This window comes from Camellia sinensis, chromosome 10 (genome assembly GCF_055761805.1).
Source record: "Camellia sinensis isolate YWXY chromosome 10, ASM5576180v1, whole genome shotgun sequence".
Classification (NCBI taxonomy): Eukaryota; Viridiplantae; Streptophyta; class Magnoliopsida; order Ericales; family Theaceae; genus Camellia; species Camellia sinensis.
The window spans coordinates 38,684,426-38,704,336 of NC_138970.1; the positions used below are offsets into that span (position 1 = coordinate 38,684,426).

The 19,911-nt window shown below is 30.3% G+C and overlaps 1 protein-coding gene and 1 long non-coding RNA gene across 2 annotated transcripts; one reads left to right on the forward strand and one right to left on the reverse strand.

Moving 5' to 3' along the window:
- Positions 1–2,297: 2,297 nt before the first annotated feature.
- Positions 2,298–3,062, reverse strand: LOC114297634 (uncharacterized). The gene is made up of 4 exons (XR_014343222.1): positions 2,817–3,062; positions 2,668–2,734; positions 2,456–2,551; positions 2,298–2,363 (listed from the first exon to the last, which is right to left on the reverse strand). It is a non-coding gene; the product is annotated as an uncharacterized LOC114297634 (long non-coding RNA).
- Positions 3,063–12,487: 9,425 nt separating this feature from the next.
- Positions 12,488–17,509, forward strand: LOC114297647 (uncharacterized). Its single transcript, XM_028242109.2, has 2 exons — positions 12,488–13,102; positions 16,575–17,509. The coding sequence occupies exons 1-2, from the start codon at positions 12,582–12,584 to the stop codon at positions 17,221–17,223; spliced, it is 1,170 nt and encodes a 389-aa protein (XP_028097910.1). The 5' UTR covers positions 12,488–12,581; the 3' UTR covers positions 17,224–17,509.
- The last annotated feature ends 2,402 nt before the right edge of the window (positions 17,510–19,911 follow it).

A 19,911-nucleotide genomic window follows, 5' to 3' on the forward strand; every position in this document is an offset into this window, starting at 1 on the left:
AAATCAGAACAAGAAGACCACATAAGCCAACCAGTGAACACATTTTCCCTTACAAAATGACGGGGTCAGCCTAGAAATTTTTTTTTTTTTAAATTGAGAACAAATAAAAAATGTGAAACTATATTGAAAGCATAGAAGCTAAGGGGAATCGTCAGAACTGTCAAGTAGTCATGTTAACATTATATGGGATTGAGGAAATGTGATAAACTTATAATTGAACAAAGCTTAGTGAGTGAACTATTATTATGTTGTCTGCCTGTCTCTCTCTCTCTCCTTTTTTTTTTTTTTTTTTTTTGATAAGTAAGAATTTTGACATTAGGGACTGGCTTCTGATATATACAAAACAAACCAAGTTTGATTGTATAGTAAAGCCTGTTAATTTATTTAGATCAGCTCAATAAGTTAATAGGTACTTCAACATTATTAAAAAAAATACAAAAAGCTCAATATCATTAGAATCTCTGTGAAGATCAGTTTGAGAGAGACAAAGCAAGCTGGATCACATTTCACAAAATAGTCATACATAGGGAGGGAGACAGAGAGACTGATAGGCAACTTGGCAAGTATAACAACAGTTGTTGGGGTGAAAAATCTAACCAAGTTTACTTCTTGTTTTTGGTCACATAGAAATATTAATGAAGAATTTTTATAAATATATATTGTAACATATGCATGACTATCACGTTGGATATTACAAAGAATAATATGGAATTGTTACCTTTTCATAATGGGCCCACCAGTCGTCGGATGCTTGTATCAAACCAGTTGCTTCATTGTAACTTATGCCGGTTGGCCCATGCCTGCTGTCCATTAGCCGTGACCACAACTGCCTATCCTTTTTCAGTAACGCGTACTTGTTTTGCAGTTGCTTCACATCATGAACCTTATGTGTACGCTCCTCGAAGGCCTTGGCAACAGCCCTGTATCCGTGCATTGTCATTGTATGGAAGCTGCCCTTGAAACCATTGTCCAACTCTTTGATGGCAAGTTGCAAGAACATGTGCACCGTGTCAGAGTCCCAATTTGCTTTGTGCACATTTGCGGACTACGGTTGAGACTGTTTACCACCACGCTTACGCAAATGTTTCGAAGGTGTCGACTGCGATTGTGAGTGCTCCATTTCGGTACTACAATGCAACAGTAATTGTGAATATGTCAAAAAGGAACATTGTGACAACATGAAAATGGTAAATAACAATATTTATTTAACAAATTTCCATCCACACTACTACAAAAACAGATAAAGATCACACTTTTTTTGTGTGATGTTTGTTATTTAATCACACCTTTTTAGTTTTATTAAAGTGTGATCTTTGAGAGCGTGATTAAAATGGGTCATTTTTAATCACACCTTTAAGTGTGATTGATAATATTTAGATCACACATTTTAAGTGTAATTAAAAACATTTAGATCACACCTTTTAAGTGTGATTAAAAATATTTAGATCACACATTTTAAGTGTGATTAATAACATTTAGATCACACCTTTTAAGTGATTAAAATATTTAGATCACATCTTTTAAGTATGATTAATAAATAATAAAACCTGTGATAATATACATTTAGATCACAGATTTTAAGTGTGATTAATATCTAATAAAACACGTGATTAATAATCAGATAAGGTCACATGTTATATGTATTTGAAGAATGTAATACACACTATATACTATATTTTGAATCACAACCATATATTGAATGGAATAGCGTCATATATTTCATAAATGAAAGTTAAATGTTCAAAAAGTATATACAAAGGAATTAGTAAAAAGTTTTTAACTGTGCTTACATATATTAAAAAAAAAAAAAAAAAACTTGAAAAAACTAAGTTGTTGAATTCTTTGACCATATTTTGCATTTCTCCAATAAATTTTTGACCTGAAAAATAAAAACACAAATTAATTCAGAAACCGCTAGAAGCATATGAATAAACTTAATATTTTTGTAGAGACTTACAAAAGATAAAATCGAACATTTTCTCATCACGCTGACTCTTCATCTCCTGCATCAATAGAAAATGAATAACAACTTTGGTTGTTACTAATATAAACTGTTTGGATTACCATAGAAAAATATGACATATACATAGAATCAATAAATCCAAAATGAAAATCTTCAATGTATGAGCAAATATTTTAAAGTCATAAAACCAAATATACATTGAATCAACAAATCTAAAATGAAATCTTAAAGTGATTATATATTCTTTACCAATTAAAGAAATTGTTGATTAGTAATTTAAAGAACGGAAGTTATATCATACTTACGTTGGGTTTCAACTCATATTCTTTAGTACGAAATTAATCCATTCAACTCGCATTTCATCAAGTTCGGTTTCCGTGTAAGTCTTTTTTCCATTGAACTACAAGAGGTTATTTACAAACAATTAGATAATGAAGAAGATGTACAAGTATCATGAATATAACAGTAATAAAAGTTTAGAATTTATCTCACATTTTGTTTTCTTAGGATACTTTGATCTCTAATGAGGTCTTTCATATACCGCATTACATAAAACCCACATTCCACGTTTGTAGGTTGTTGCGGGGACTACATAAAAGTATTTTCATTATTATTAGAAACTATATATAACGTGTTATGATCAAGCTGAACGATCATTAGCATAATATAAGTATGATAAAATTAGAGAAAATGATATTGATTACCTGAACTACTTTCCAAACTGGATTGGTCCTCCTCCTCCTTTGGGTAGTTTCATAAATTTTCAAAGCACTTTACAAAAGAAATTCCAAATGTCAAAATATTTTTAGAGTAACTCAAATTGCTTAAAAATGTACGAACTAGCCAAACTTACGTGTTTATTACAATTTCAAAGCTTGTGTTTATTTTAGAATTAATCAGATCAAGTAAAAACACAATCATCAATGTTAGATCAATGACTAACAATATCCAATGGTACCTACAATTGAACAAGTCAAAAGTATAAGCTTAATAAGTTTATTATCATTTGAACACATGAAATAAATAGTTTTAGATAATTATCCAATATTATAAGGAATTAAAACCAATTGTTCTAGCATAGCCTCCTCTAACCTTCTTGCAAGCAACACTGATTTTGATTTCTCCCCAGCCATAGTTTTTTCACTAACGACTTCCTCCAATTGGAAGCCTTCAACACTTGATGGAGATGACTAATAAAATAAACAAATTTTAATTAAATTCGTAATTCATAAAACACTGGTATTTTATCATCTCAATTTATTTACTTGTGTTAAAGAAATGTGACAGAGCATTGCCATGCATAATATTTACTCGTGAATATTTTAAATGAAAAATGCTCTCTTGTACAAAAATTATGATGGTATGTATAGCATAATAGCAATTTCGTTTTGGAAAATATTTTTTTGACAACATTTTTACTATGCAAAGTAATTAGAGACCTGTCCCAATAAACTATTTCATGATGAATGATTGTGCAAGATTTATATAATGAAAATTTTATTTTAATTTAAAAAAAAAATAGGTGAAATTTTAAAATTTAAACTATGTAGGTTGCTACGATAGTTATAAGAATATATATAAACATATATACAAGACTCTTTGTATAATTAAGAAAAAAAACCTTCATTCAAATTAGACAAACCCGGTAAAGTGAAAGGACAAAACAGGAAAACAAAATACAAGTCTCAAAGCAACTTATAGATATAAGTTCTACTTTCCTCACAATGAACTTCATTTTGAGCCAAAAATCATCTGTCACCAAATTCATGTCTCCCTATCTCAAAACACTCTACTTGGGGCAGATTCTTTGTTTTCATGCTGTCCAAAAAACAAACAAACAAACAAACTCACAAGCTCAACATAACTTGTCTACTAGCCACTCCTTCTGACTATATGTTCACAATCTCACATAACCATTTCATCAAACAACTGATAAACATATTATCAAACCCCTCTTATCCAAACAAGAACCTAGTTACAGAAATATGACTCTAAAATGCCCATAATAATGCAAGATTAAAAGCCTTAGCATAACAAGAAGTTTTAGGAAAATGTGTGATTCACAAGTGTAAAAGACTATATACTATATATAGTTGAAGTTTACCTATATAGAAATTTGTCAAGAAATAGTACAACAAATGACTGAAACAGAATTGTATTAATTTGAATTCTTCACAAAAATACAGTAGACCATGTTGCAAAAAAATCGGCACTAGCCAGGTCGTCAATGCTGGAAAATCATTGTTAGTGCTTAAAAGTTGAAACTTCTTACCAGCTTCTGAGTTATTGGAGCGATCTTTAGTGTAGATGTTAAAATTGTTGTTTGATGGGCCTTAAGGCTTGGTTTGGTTTGGTTTGGGTTAAGTGTACATCTAAGTGTAAGTGACATGAGAGAGGGCTTTTAAAACTGAATAATTATAGCACGTTACTAGAGGGAGACTTTAAACAACTAATTCCCAAGAACTTTCAAAATAAGGCATAACCTACCAAATAAGCAACACCTTGATAGCAAATCCAAAATTCAAGACACATCTATAAATCCAAATCCATATCCATGTCAACCAAAATAAAATGCATATATATATTAGTAAATAAAAGAGCAAAGAGAAACAAATCTGTAGAGTAAATAAGAGAGCAAAGAGAAAGAGAAACTTATCAGTTACCAAAAATAAAAAGAAAAAGATAAAATCAGTAAGAATAACCCAATCATGTAGACTTCTCCACCCTCTGTTAAGCCCACCAACCATCAACAAAATCTTTACCCAATCATGTACTTTTGTAAGAAAACCTAGAAGAATTGCATGAGATGCACAATAACACTTTGAATGTGAATGCAATAGTTCCAAAGAAGTCACAGAAAGCCACACAAAATGTCTAAGCTACTTACCAATTCATGAGAGAGGGGATCAATGATTTGAAGGTGTAAATATATATATATTTATATATATATATATATATTCATTTGATGTCTTGCTCATGCTGCTTTCTTTGCTACTTGCTGAAGGTTTTTTGCTATGTAGTTACGGCATTTTATAGTTTTGGCTAGGTTGTTGTATATGTAGCAATTTTGGTTACATAAAGAGTTGATAAAAATAGTAAAGTATACAGACCCACAGGTCCATTCACATTGACCTATCAAATTATAACATAAAGAGTTGATAAAAAGCACTAAAGTTTAATGTTAAAGATTTCCCCTAGAAGGGTTATACAGTCAACAGATGGCTTTGTCTAGTATCTGATAGTAGTAACAAAGACAAAGATGAAGGGATCGGTAAACAAAAGGATATGCAGAGAATATCCACAGAGACTGTGGTTCCCTCCATTCATCTCTACAGATAAAAGAAAAGTTTCCAATTTTTTAGGAAATTGAAGAATAATTGCCATACCAATTTGAGGAGCAGGAGCAATAGCACAAGAGTGTAACTTTCAAAATGGGTAGGCATGATAGCGCTCAACAGCACCTATGCTATACAATTTTACATCTTAAAACTATTAGGTATTATATTTTTAATTATTTTATATTTTTGCCCTCATTTACCTCAACAACCAAGGACTATAAACAACCAAGCATGATCAAGCAAAATTGAAAAACAAAAAAAAAAAAGGTGTTGAACATGGATCCCATGAATGAGCGTATAAAGATTCTGTTATGGAATTAATAAATAATACCAATCTCCACGACTTGGGTAAACAATCACACACACAATTAATCTAAAAAGGGACAAGAAGATCAAACACTCAAACAAGAAACATAAGAGATTTATGTGGTTCACCCAAACAAAATAATTCTTTTTTTAAGAAAGCAAGCCTTTCATAAATGAATTTTTTTGGGGAGGTCAGACAATTTTTGTTCTCTCTATATATCAATCTCCAAGTTAAAGATAAATGAATTTTTTCTTACATCCATCTCATCATGGGACCAAATCATTAAGCACCCAAGCACAACAGCTCATGCCTCACCTTTGACATGCAAAACTTTTTCCTTACATATTCTATTGAGTTTCCAAAACTTGTTTTTTGAAATCTTTTTGAAAAACTAGAAACTAGTTTTTTTTTTTTTTTAAATACACCGTTAAAAAAAATTAAAATTTTCAAAGATTATTTATGCCCCATAAAGAGAAAAACATATGAAAATAATGATTATTTTTTAATTTTTTTCAACTGAACTTGTTTTTGAGAAAAATTTAGAAACAAATTCTGAAAACTCAACCAAACAGCATAAACTATCTAAGTTAGAGTTAAGAACTACAAAGTACCAACCAATACTAAATGAAGCTTCATCAACTCCAGCCTTTTTGCTAAATATTCTAAATTAATAGAGTTATAGAATCAGTACTTGAAAAGTGTTGCAGAGCAAACAAGTCACCTTTAACAAAAACAAAGAAAAATTAACGTTCATAACTTATTACCTTCCAAAACATAAAAAAATAGAGAAAGAAAAATATGACTCTGTCTACCCTTTCTAGCCATGTAAAATGCATCCAATTTGAATGGGAATTTCTGGTTCACTAGTCTAACTAGCTAATCTGGAACTTCAATGTTAAATGCAATGCTGCATGTGCTTGGACACAGGACACCCATCGATACAAATGACATGGATAAGTTGATACAACAAACCTTTTTTATTTTAATTTTACTTTGGTGAAAAGGAAAATTTATAAAATAAATATATATAATGACACTTAACAGAGGCCAATAGAGTAGTGAGTTTCACTATTTCGGCACTCAACCACTAGTTGCAAAGAGCGACAATCATCATTCGTATGGTTCGAGTAGGAAGGATAGCAACCTTCAAATGATCCAAGCATAGCAAGTTTCTATAATTAAGAACCAACGGAATAACAGAAAAGCAAATTCCAAAATATATAGAAGGCCAACCAAATACACATCCTTAGCATACATACAAATACAATACACCCAACAAGTTAAAAGACCAATCAAATACATATCCATATCCAATACCACAAGAGGATAAATACACATACAGAGAAGAAAATTAATTAGTCCAACTCCTTGTCTTATTATGCAAGTCCTTTCTGGGAGTAATTAATTGTTTTCCTCAACACCCATATTCTAAAATGTTCACACATGACAAGTTTTAGCATGCTTTATTGTTTCTCTGAGTACACCCTGAAATGTGTAGTAATTGATGATGATTCACTATAAAGATTTCCCGGAAAGGAAGAGCTTACATTCCAACTTAGATCTAGAATTTTGCCTTGCATCTATTTAGCTTATACGAAGCATCAGTTCTTTGAGTCTAATGAAGGCATAGGAACGCAGCTTGAACGTGGAAAGGGGGTATTGAAAACTTACCTACAGATTCCACTAATAATAACCTATATCACACAGAAGGGGCATAAAAACCTATATCTATAAAATTCCACTAATAATAACCATGATCATAAATATATACACACAGAAGGGACATAAAAAATAGAGAACTCACCAGAAATTTCAAGAGGTTTGTGATTTCAAAAGACAAATTTGAGTAACTTCAATGGTGGTTCGGAGCTGTGAGTAACTTCAATGGTGGTTCGGAGCTGATGAAACAGGGCTTCGTTTCAAAAACAGAAGGCAAAAAGAAGTAGAAGGAGAAGGGACATGCGTGTTTGTGAAATTCAATGGGGAATGGAAGGGTCGTCTCTCTCATTCATGGGTATGGGTATGGGTAGAATAAAGGCGCGAATTGTATAGTATATTTTATATAAAAATCAAATTGAAATGTTTTATACAACCATACTATTTAGGAGTGCGATTAAATATATATATATATATATATATATTCACATTTAGAAATAAAGTCTGAAAAAGTGTGAACAAGAAATAAAAAATAAAAAATAATTATCATTTAAGAGTAAAAAATAATTATCATTTTAACTTTTGGGCAGGTTATAACATACGTATGACTGTTTCAATTAAATTTGTAAAAAATTATTTCTAACCACTCAAAAGATAAAAATTATATTAAAATGATAATTATTTTTTATTTTTTATTTCTTAACCAAATTAATTTTTAATTTTTAAAAAAAAAATCTAAAAATCAAACTATACATAGCCTAAAAATCTTTTGATAAGTTATTTCTTACGTTGGTAACTTATTTAATTATTTGTTAATTTTACGACATTTTTACCATCAAGCCTGTTTGGTAGCCATTTCGTTTTCAGTTTTCAATTTATATTTACAAAAATTTTAAAAACTGTAATAAAAACTTATTTGATAATTTTTTTAGTTTATAAATGGTTGTCTCAGTTTATAAATTTGAGAAAAAAACGTAAATTCAAAAATGAGCTTACGTTGGTTTTTAAACAGAAATTTAAAACCTTTACTAACAATTTTTTTTTTCAATTAATCTTTTTTTTCAAATAATTTTTTTCCAATTAATTTTTTTTTCAATGAATTTTTTTTCCAACTAATACTAACCAAGAGGGCAATTGGTAATGCTACTTTAAACCTTAAAGAGGGGATTGTAATTTCTAAAATGTCAGGAGTGTCAATGTAATTTACCCAATGAGGGCAAAATTGGTATTTAAAAAAATTAAATTGCTGAAGGGGAGAATCTGTAATGAAACTTTAAACCTCAGGAAGGGAGATGTAATTTCCAAAAAGTGAGGGGGCGAACTGCAATAAACATGAACCTCAGGGAGGTGTCAATGTAATTTACCCAAAAAAAATTAATTGGAAAAAAATTTATTTGAAAAAAAATTAATTGAAACAAAATTTTGCTAGTAAAATTTTTAAATTTCTGTTTAAAAATCAACGTAAACTTATTTTTTGAATTTACGTTTTTTCCTCAAATTTACAAATTGAGACAACCATTCATAAACCAAAAAATTATCAAACAAGTTTTTATGACAGTTTTTAAAATTTTTGTAAATATAAATTGAAAACTGAAAATAAAATGATTAGCAAACAGGCTTCAGATGGTAAAAATGTTATAAAATTAACAAATAATTAAATAAGTTACCAACGTAGGAAATGACTTATCAAAAGATTCTTAGGCTATATATGGTTTGATTTTTAGAATTTTTTTTTAAAAATAAAAAATTAATTTGGTTAAGAAATAAAAAATAAAAAATAATTATCATTTAAGGGTAAAAAATAATTGTCATTTTAACTTTTGGGCAGGTTATATGCATACGTATGACTGTTTCAATTTAATTTGTAAAAAATTATTTCTAACCACTCGAAAGAAAAAAATTATATAAAAATGATAATTATTTTTTATTTTTTATTTTTTATTTCTTAACCAAATTAATTTTTAATTTTTAAATTTTTTTTCTAAAAATCAAACCATACATAGCCTAAGAATCTTTTGATAAGTCATTTCTTATGTTGGTAACTTATTAATTATTTGTTAATTTAACGACATTTTTACCATCTAAAGCCTGTTTGGCAACCATTTCGTTTTCAGTTTTCAATTTATATTTACAAAAATTTAAAAAACTGTTATAAAAACTTATTTGATAATTTTTTTGATTAATAAATGGTTGTCTCAATTTATAAATTTGAGGAAAAAACGTAAATTCAAAAAATAAGTTTATGTTGGTTTTTAAATATAAATTTACAAATTTTACTAACAATTTTTTTTTTCAATTTTTTTTTTCAATTAATTTTTTTCCCAATTATTTTTTTTCAATGAATTTTTTTTTCCAACTAATACTAACCGAAGAGGCAATTGGTAATGTTACTTTAAACCTTAGGGAGGGGAATGTAATTTCTAAAATGTAAGGGTTGTCAATGTAATTTATCCAGTGAGGGCAAAATTAGTATTTTAAAAAAATTAAATTGTTGAGGGGGGAATCTGTAATGAAACTTTAAATCTTAGGGAGGGAGATGTAATTTCCAAAACGTGAGGGGAGAACTGTAATAAACATAAACCTCAGGGGGTGTCAGTGTAATTTACCCTATATATATAATCACACTTTAATTAGAAGTGTGATTAATATATATATATATATATATATATAATCACACTTAATTAGAAAGTGACATAAAAAATAAATATTATCACACTCAATCAGATTAAGTGTGATTAAAAATTTGGGAATTGTATATTTTATATAAAAATCAATTTCAAAATATTTTATACAATCACACCTATTTAGGAAGTGCGATTAAAAAGTAGTAATGTAGATATAATCACATTTTAATTACATTGTGTGATTAAAAATATATATAAATAATCACATTTATTTAAAAAGTGTGATTAAAAAGTAATAGTGTATATATAATCACACTTTAATTAGAATGTGTGATTAAAAATATATATGTATAATCACACTTATTTAAAAAGTATGATTAAAAAGTAGTAGTGTATATATAATCACACTTCAATTAGAAGGCGTGATTAAAAAATATATAAATAATCACACTTTAATTAAAATGTGTGATTAAAATATATATAAATAATCACACTTATTTAAAAAGTGTGATTAAAAAGTAATAGTGTATATATAATCACACTTTAATTAGAATGTGTGATTAAAAATATATATAAATAATCACACTTTAATTAGAATGTGTGATTAAAAAAATGTATATATAATCACACTTAATTGAAAAGTGACATAAAATATAAATATTATCACACTCAATCAAATTAAGTGTGATTAAAATATCAATCTAATTTTTTTTATCACACTTTCAATAAAAGTGAGATATTTGTTTTTGTCAAAGTGTGATCTTTAACTATTTTTGTAGTAGTGCCATTTCCTTTTACTTAAAACAATTGCCAATGATATATTTGTCTGTTTGTAGTTTAAATTGCCATCCATTTCCTTCTACTTAAAAACTACCCATCGTCCTCTTAATGTCATACCCTCTCATACTAGAGCCAACTCCTCTCATACGCTAACGATGCCAGAAACAAGTAACCATTACTGACTCAAGAAATTTCCTTCAAATGTCAAATTTTCAACCTTAAACCTTCTATTGAATCACCAAATACACAGTGATGATGCCCCAATTTGCCCCAATTGTTTTGAAACACTAATCTCCATTTTGTTTTGTAGATGTGTGCAACGAGCAAAAAACAAACAGACCCAAATGGTTGACACATATTCTTCAATTTAAAGACCCAACAAACTCAAGCTTTGTGAAATATCCAAATCGAAAATTGTGAACATTAGAAGCATATCATCACATAAGGAGGAGGGGGGAAAAAAAAAGGAAAAAAAATGTCATTAACAAAAAAAATTTCTCAATGCGTATCTGAGAAAACAAAAGCTTTACAGAACCTGAAATACCCAATACCATCACACACCCAGAAGAAAAAATTTACAAATTTTTTGAAGGGCTGTGCGGGTAATCTTCACTGACCAAAAAGAGAGAGACCCAGATGGGTAAAACATCGACCCACAAAGACAAAGGAATAGTGGAGGTTAGGTTATGGGGCAGCCATTAAAGACAAAGGAAAGTGGAGGAACAGAGGAGAGAGGAGAGAGTGATGAAGAAGGTAAAGAAACAGCCGTATTGGAAAGTGGAAGTGTGAGAGTGGAGAGAGTATTAATTTGGCCGATTTGGGGGGCTCATTTTCGAGCTACATAGCGGTTTTGAATGGGGCAATGTACAGAATTGGTTCAGGGAAAATCATTGATTTTCTTTGTACCTACCAAATTGCCGAAAATGGGGAAATGTACAGATTTGGTTCACATGCCCAAAATCAGTGGCGTGGAAAAGATGTTACCTTGTTCTTTGGGGGATACGGGCCGAAGTAGTGTAGATCTGGTCGGCGGTGGTGCAGATCTGGACGAGGGATGGTCCTTCCTGTCGGTTACAGTTTTCAGGTGATCCCATCGAGGTCTGCCTTTGGCACGGCTGTGGCGGTGGTGCAAGGTGAAGGGTGTGACGGATCTCCGGCAGTGGGCGGTGTGTCTTTGACGTACTAAACTTGTTCAACCGACTGAGGGTTTTTGTCTTGCTTGCCGTTCTTGCTAATGGAGGTTGGAGAAGGAAAGGGGCTTCCTGATAGCGTATATTTTGTGATATATTCGACTCAGATGCAACATACAAAAAGGAAGGGCAGAAATGTAATTTTACCCTCTGCAGAATCAGACAGAGTTTTGCCGCCCAATGCATAGAGATAAGGTAACTTTTTGACTTTTTTGATAATTTTTTGGCTTTTTATCTTTTTAAGGGGATCCCAAGCCAAGTCTTAGTTTAGTGGTCTTATAATTACGCTTAATATGTAATAAGGGAAAGGTTAGAGATTTGAGTTGATAATGCAGCGGCGTAATCTACCTTTACTAATCAATTAATATCCTACAATTTTGACCCTAAAAAAAAAAAAATTCTAACAATGCAATGAATTATAATCAATGTAAATAAAAATAAAAAAAGAATTTATTAAGAAATCATTTTTCCTAATTAGTACAATTAGCCTATGATAGCATTTTAATAAATCTTATTATTTAAATATTTAATCTACTAAATTTTAATTTTAATATTTAAAATATTTTTTGAATAATTTTATAAGCAGATGAAGAGGTATTTTTAAATAAATGCCCTCAAAAGAAATTCCCAAGTTTTTGCTCTATATATATACAAACAAATGAGCCTTTTAGATATAGACCCAGAAACCAACCCCCTTTCCCATATCATAAAAGCTTTTCTCCAATGACGACGAACAATGAGCCGTCTAGCGTAGAGTCCGCAATTGAAATCCTCTCACGTTCCCTAAGAGAAAAGATCAAAGCAATTCATCAGACAAACTATTCGGAGGATTCATCGCTTTCTCATCCGCTATCGTTCCCTTGTATTTACAAGGTCTCCAAAGAGCTTCGTAAACTAAACAAAAGGGCCTATAACCCTTGGGTAGTCTCTATCGGCCCAATTCACAACAACAATGACGATGACAAAGAGGAACAACATCTGAAAGAAATGGAGCACATCAAAGTGGCTTACACGGAAGAGCTACTTTGTCGAATTGCCGGGAAATCGGCTTCTCCGGAGGTTAAAGGATATTGGATGCACAAAGCACTGATGGAATGTTCAGCCGCCATGCTGCACTTAGCAGCCAGTGCCTTCAACTGCTATGCCGATAACCTGAAACCCATCATCGAGAAGAAGATTCCTCAGCATAGGCTAGCCGAGATGTTGCTGATCGACGGTTGCTTCATACTCGAGCTTCTCTACAGGTCCTCTCTTAAAAATTGTTAAAAATTAAAGAAAATAGCTTAAAAATCATTCAGTGTGTTGGTTTGAGTTTTCTGAATGAAATTTTTTAAAAATTAAGTTTTTTAGTTTTGATATTCTTTTGTTTTTAGTGAATATTTTTTAAATTTTAAATTTTTTTTTTTAGATGCACCTTAGTTAGATGTATCTAAAAAGTAAAAAATTTGTGAAAAAATATTTTAAAAAATTAATAAATATATAAAATACAAAAATATACTGAATCCTTATATTTTTTTTTTTATATATTTTTGGTATTTAGTGAATTTTTAAAAAGATTTTTTAAAATTTTTTTTTTTACTTTTTAAATGTATTTATGTTAGGTGTGTCTAAAAAGTAAAAAAATTGCTTAAAGTATTAAAAAATTTCAGTGAAAACAAAAAAAATGACAAATAAAAAAGTAAAATTTTTTGAAAAGTGTTTTCTGAAAAATAAAAACAAGCAAGCTGATATAACTCCTATACTTTTAATAATATGAATAATTTTTATATCTGAATTATTCGATTTTGCATTAATTTTATTCCATTGTCAACTGCTGTTTACAATCAAATAAAATTACTAGGTATCACCCAAACTTTATTTGAAATTTTATTTTGTTCTCAAAATATCAATCAAATCAGTAAATAAAATGAAATTTGAAGGTTTAATTGATATTTTAGAAAGTAAAACAAAATTTCAGTATCACGTCAGCAACTCTTGTTTTTTATTACAGATAGTTACTAAAAATGGGATAAAATTGATCTAAAATTAAATAATTTAAGTATAAAAATGATATTATTAAAAAAATATAAGTTGAATTGATTTTTGAATTAGAATTTATGTGACAAAATGAAATTCCCTCTAAAAAAATGTAATATTGTAGACCAAAATACGAAAATATATCAATAAATAAGTATGGCCCCAACCCAACCTGACGAGTGGAATTTCGAGTGCTAATTATTAAAAATTTAAGAGGTTAAATATAGTTAATTGTCAGAAAAAAAAAAGAAGTAATAATGATACTTAAATAAGTAATAATGTTTGGATACATGTATTTTTAATAAAATATTTTTTACTTTTTTATGTCTGAGCTTTTAGTCCGAAAATTATTGAATTTTTAATAGAAGGTATAAGATCCACCTAAGTAAAACTTATTTCATGTGAGAGGGTTGGATTTGGTTGTGTAATTAGTTTATGTATTTATACACTTTTTTTTAACAGGTAAATTATTTGAGATTTGAAAAAATACACTAAGCTCTATAAATTTAACACAATCATATTGTGCTTAGTTAAAGTTTTAATTTACATAGACATCATTTTCATTAGTAATTTGTTAGTTATAGTTGGATATAAAAATAATATGAAAAAATTATTTAAAAAAAAGAAAAAAAACTCAAGGCATGTAATAAAATAAATTTTTAATTTTATCAATTTAAACTCTAAAAGTTTTATTTGTTTTTAGTATAAACCGTTACCCTATCATGTTAACTAAAATCGATCAAAAAAATAGTATTTTAATTATTAAACTCAACGTAAATGTATATAAAATGTGTAAAGTATTCTTTTTAGAAGATTTATTAGGAAATTCTTTTTTAAATAGTTGTATCTTAATTAGTCCATAATATATGCTTGTAATTCAATAAGTCATATTATTTCTACATTTGATCCACTAAATTTTAATTTTCATATTTGAGATATTTTATGGATAATTTTATCTTTACAAATATGTTTTGAACGGTTAGTAACTTGGTGATGTGAGCATTCATATGTTACAAAATGAATATTCGCACTGACATGTGAATGTTCACATTGACAGTGCGAAAATTCCCATTTCAATGTCAATATTATTATTAGAGGTATTTTGGTAACTATGTCTTTAATAATTAAAATATCATTTATTTTTTCATCAATTTTACTTCACAAAAATAAGTTAATTGTTTATATTGAAAACAAATCAAAATATTAAATTTTAAATTGATAAAATTAAGGACAAATTACATCATATTTTACCCATTGTGTCACTTTGATCCCTATATTTTCAATTAGCTCAATTTTGACTCTTAATTTTAAATTATATGTCAATTTGGTCTAATTGATAATTGATAATGTCGTTAGTGTTTTTGATGAAAAATTATCACTAAATTGGTAAAAATTTACTCACTAAGTTGAGTAAGTTTATAATTTTGTCATTAAAAACATAATACATGCCACTTATGTATGTATTTTTCATAAAAAAAAATGTTAATAAATGTAATCAATTGGATCAAATTGAGAAAAAAATCATAAATTTAAGGTCAAAATAGTGCCAACTAAAATTATAGGGCCCAAAATGACATAAATATTAAAATACAGTGACTACCGTCATAATTTGTCCTAAAATTAAAAATTTAGATATTTTGTTAGAAATGCCAAATTTTGAAGTTTTTTATTTTTTATTATTTTTTATTTTTAATAATTTTCCCAATATAATTGTCATTCCTTTTATAAGGTAAATTGAACTATTGGTCTGTCTATTTTGGGTGAATTTCAAGTTGATGTTTATAGTTTTAATTTGAATAATTTAAACTGTACATTTTTAGTTTTTGTTATAATGTGATCTCTTCATCACTTATGATTGGAATTTTAAATCCAAAAAAATTATAAAATTAGAAGGACTAAAGTGAAATTTAAAAAAAAAATTACAAAAACAGTTGATATAATTTATTTGTTACACCACAATTTATAATTTTTTCGGAATTCAATTTTGATTCATCTACTGTTGCCTTGTATCTTTTTTCATTTGAAATAGAGTTGAAATTGTTCAAAAAAAAAGAAAAAACTAGGAGGGTTAGATTGACAAGTTATTTAAACTACGGGACTGAATTTATAGAAAAATGATATACAAATTTATTTTTTATACCTATTTTTTAAATTGAATAATGTGTGAGTAATATAATTGGTTAATGATAAGAGAAAATATAAAAGAGACTCTTATGTAGGAACTGTGATCCTCTCCATTACATATTTGTAATGGAAAGGTTCCATTACATAATTCAATAGTGAATGTAATGATCTTTTTTTAGTTTAAAATAATTATAGATTTACATTTTTATTTTCTAGTCATTAGATACATAATAAAAATTCTCTATTATAACAACATTCAAATTTATATTCCGACTTGCTACTTCTCGAGAACCAGCTTCCCTTCTTCATCCTTAAGGAATTGTTCATTAAAACCATCAAAACTATCCCAGATCATCCACGGTCATCATGCCCTTCCCTTACCCAGTTTGTCCTATCATTCTTTCGCAATGTGATGAATATCAATGATGATTATTTTCAAAGTACAACCATAAATCTAAAAGAAGATAAGTGTTTTCATATACTCCATCTTATACACAGTTGCTTCCTACCTATCTCTTCTAACCATGTAAATCCAGAAGAAGATAAGTGTTTTCATATACTCCATCTTATACACAGTTGCTTCCGACGTATCTTTCCTAACAATGCTCCAAAACCTTCCCACTTCTCGCATCGCGCATCGGACCTCGATTGTGCTGGAGTCAAGTTTGAGCCCGATACCGGCGTCGACTTCAAAGAAGCTTCCGGACTTCTATGGTGGTGTAGTCGTGCTAAGTTCAAAATCCCACCGTTATATATTTACGACAGCACAGAGCCCTTACTGAGAAACCTCATTGCTTTCAAGCAGTGTTGTCCTTCCATTGAGCGTCGTCACATCACATCTTATGCCTTTCTTATGGATTCGCTCATTGATTCTGCTGCTGATGTCGAATTGCTCGAAAAGAATAACATTATAAATAATTGTTTGGGTGCCAGTGAAGATGCCTCGGTTCTGTTCAACAATATCTGCAAGGATGCTGTATTAGAAGAGTTCGATTTTGAAAAACCGCGCAATGATGCGGAGAGTCACTGCAGGCGTCTGTGGCCGAGATTTATAACGTCGTTGAAACGCGATTACTTCTCTAACCCGTGGTCGGTTATCGCTGTTGTTGCAGCCTTTATCTTGTTCGCCCTTGCAGTGGTGCAGACAGTCTACGCACTCCTAACCTATTACGGAGTAGAATATGGAACTGTGAGAGAGTTGCATGATATGCATTCAGTGTTATGAAGTATGTTTGATTGTCCACCTTCCTAGCTAGAAGTTGGAGCAAGAAGTTGAAAACATGGGTTCAATAATCGCTGCAAGTCACTATAAGTTTGAATGAAATTGTTGTATTGTATTTAATGTTTTTATATTGTCAAGTTTATCTATATGTATTTCAGAGTTGCAAGTGTGCGACTAAGAAGAAGAATAAGGGAGTGAGAGTCTGAGAGAGAATAATTTCTTCTCTTGTAAGTTATTATTTGTTTCTGTTTGTTTGAGTCAAATATAAGTGTGTTTTTCAGATTAGAAATTCCCTCTCCATAAGTGGTTTGATATCCCACTCCGATCAACACTCAAGCTTTATTTGCATTTAAGATTGGAAAATGATAAATAAATCTACTTTTTAGATTTATTTTTATGTCTAATGTGTAAATAAGATGTTGATTAATAATTAGAGAATAGAAGAGATAGAAAGTTGACTTAGATAATTTAATGAGGAGAATTCCTTTTAGTTCAAAATCTAGATTAAGGAGCTGTTTGGGCCCGTGGAGTCTACTGCGGGTCCCATTTTAATAATTTGAACGGTTTATTTTGTTCGACACTTCGTATATTTCTTCCTCACAAAAAATTAGATCGATTTCTGATGACCATAACATGTTCAATTTATAGTATTTTTCACTAAAAAAATGGACGATGATTGTATTTTTAAAAAATAAGTCATATATTTTTTTGATGAAAAAAATAATAAATTAAACAAGTTGCAATTGTCGGATCAATTTAATTTTTTTTTTTGATGACATATACGAAATGCCTAACAAAAAAATGTTTGGATTATTGAAATGAGACTCATAATACGCCTTACGAGCTCAGACAGTTCCCTCCAATTTAGATTTTGGACTGGAGGAAATCCTCCTCCTTTAATAAAGTATTATATATCATTGAGTTTAGAAACTAAGTTTAAGTATTGGATCTGAATAATAATACTCTTTGGCCATGTTTGTTTGGGCGGACTGGATTAGTATTCCCATGACTAATAGTCCTAGGACTACCAATCCGTTGGATTATGTATCCTATCTTAACTAATAGTCAAGTTTAAAATAACTAATCAGTACTTCAATTGTTTAACCAAACATCGGATTAATAATTTTATTGGACTATTAGTCTAATCCCAAACTCATATCCACCCAAACAAACATGACCTTTAAGATTTGAGATTGGAAGTGGAGAGAGAGAGAGAATGCCAGATGTGAATAACAATCTAGGACAAAAGATCAAAAATTTTATGCAAAATGTGGTATGTGATGGAGTGCAACCCAAAACTTCTGATGGCGGGGGTTGTAACTCAAGAATCTTTCATGCTTGTGTAATTTCTTTTTTGTTTATTTCACTGACATAAAATTCTTTATTTATTTTTATAAGAATAATCATTGTTCAGAGCCACGGCTGCAGCTGTAGCTTCCTCTTTGTCATCATCCCAAAATCAATCGAGGTGTAGTAGAAGGAATTTAATTGAAGAAGCAAAGTCAACTTTGAAGGTGGGAGCAATTCTGGGGCTGCAGTACCAGGGCAGAGAGCAAGACGTTGTGAACAAAATAGTGGAGCTTGAGAAAAATGATGTGGAAAGACTTGCAGGTGAGGCAAATAGAAGATAGCAGAATGTATTCTGGGGAAAAAAGGGTGATAATTCAGTATATCCATGCACATTTTATCTTGGAATGTTAGAGGGCTGAGTAGATTAGAAAAAAGGGGGAAAATAAAGCAGCTGGTGAGGGAGCGGAATGTGGATGTTTTATTATTGCAAGAATCTAAGAGAAGTTCGGTGGATGCTAGTTTTGTGAAGTCTATATGGCCTTATGAAGAGATGGAGTTTATGGGAGTGGATTCGGAAGGTTATGCCGGTGGTCTTTTGAGCATCTGGAGGCCAGAGGTTTTTAAGCTTACTGACTGCTGTTGCAGTAAGAATTTCGTTCTTTTATCAGGTATATCTAGCCCTTCTTTTATGTGTACCATAGTCAATGTTTATGCCCCAAATGAAGGTGTAGCTAGGAGAAAGTTTTGGGAGGTCTTGATTGATGTTTTTCCCCATTATCCAAACCCTTGGTGTGTGGGGGGGGATTTCAATGAAATCAGATTCATTAGTGAGAGGAGAGGGTGCTCCAGGCGGGAGAGGGGGATGAAGGATTTTAATGAGTTTATTAACAAATTGGAACTATCAGATTTACCTATGCTAGGTAGGCAGTTCACATGGTGCAATGCAGTGGAAGGGGAGAGATGGAGTAGGATTGATAGATTTCTACTGGATTCTAGGTGGTTAGAAATATTCTCCTTTAAGCAATGGGGTTTACCTAGAACAGTATCAGATCATTGCCCTATTCTATTGAAGGAAGATGAAAGGGATTGGGGACCCAAACCATTCAAGTTCTTAAATCCATGGTTAGCTCACCCTTCATTTATGCCTACAGTCAAACAGATTTGGGAAAATAATCAGGTGTCAGGTTGGGCTGGGTTTAGACTCATGAGGAAACTAAGGGATTTAAGATCCCATCTAAGGATATGGAATAAGGAGGTGTTTGGAAATATTGACGCTCTATTAAAGTCTGCTGAGGAGGAGTTACATGAGTGGGATTTGCAGGCAGAGTCTGGGTCTCTGGATGATGCAGGTATTAGAAGTAGAAGAGAAGTTAAAAGTCTGGTGTGGAAATTATGCAGAGA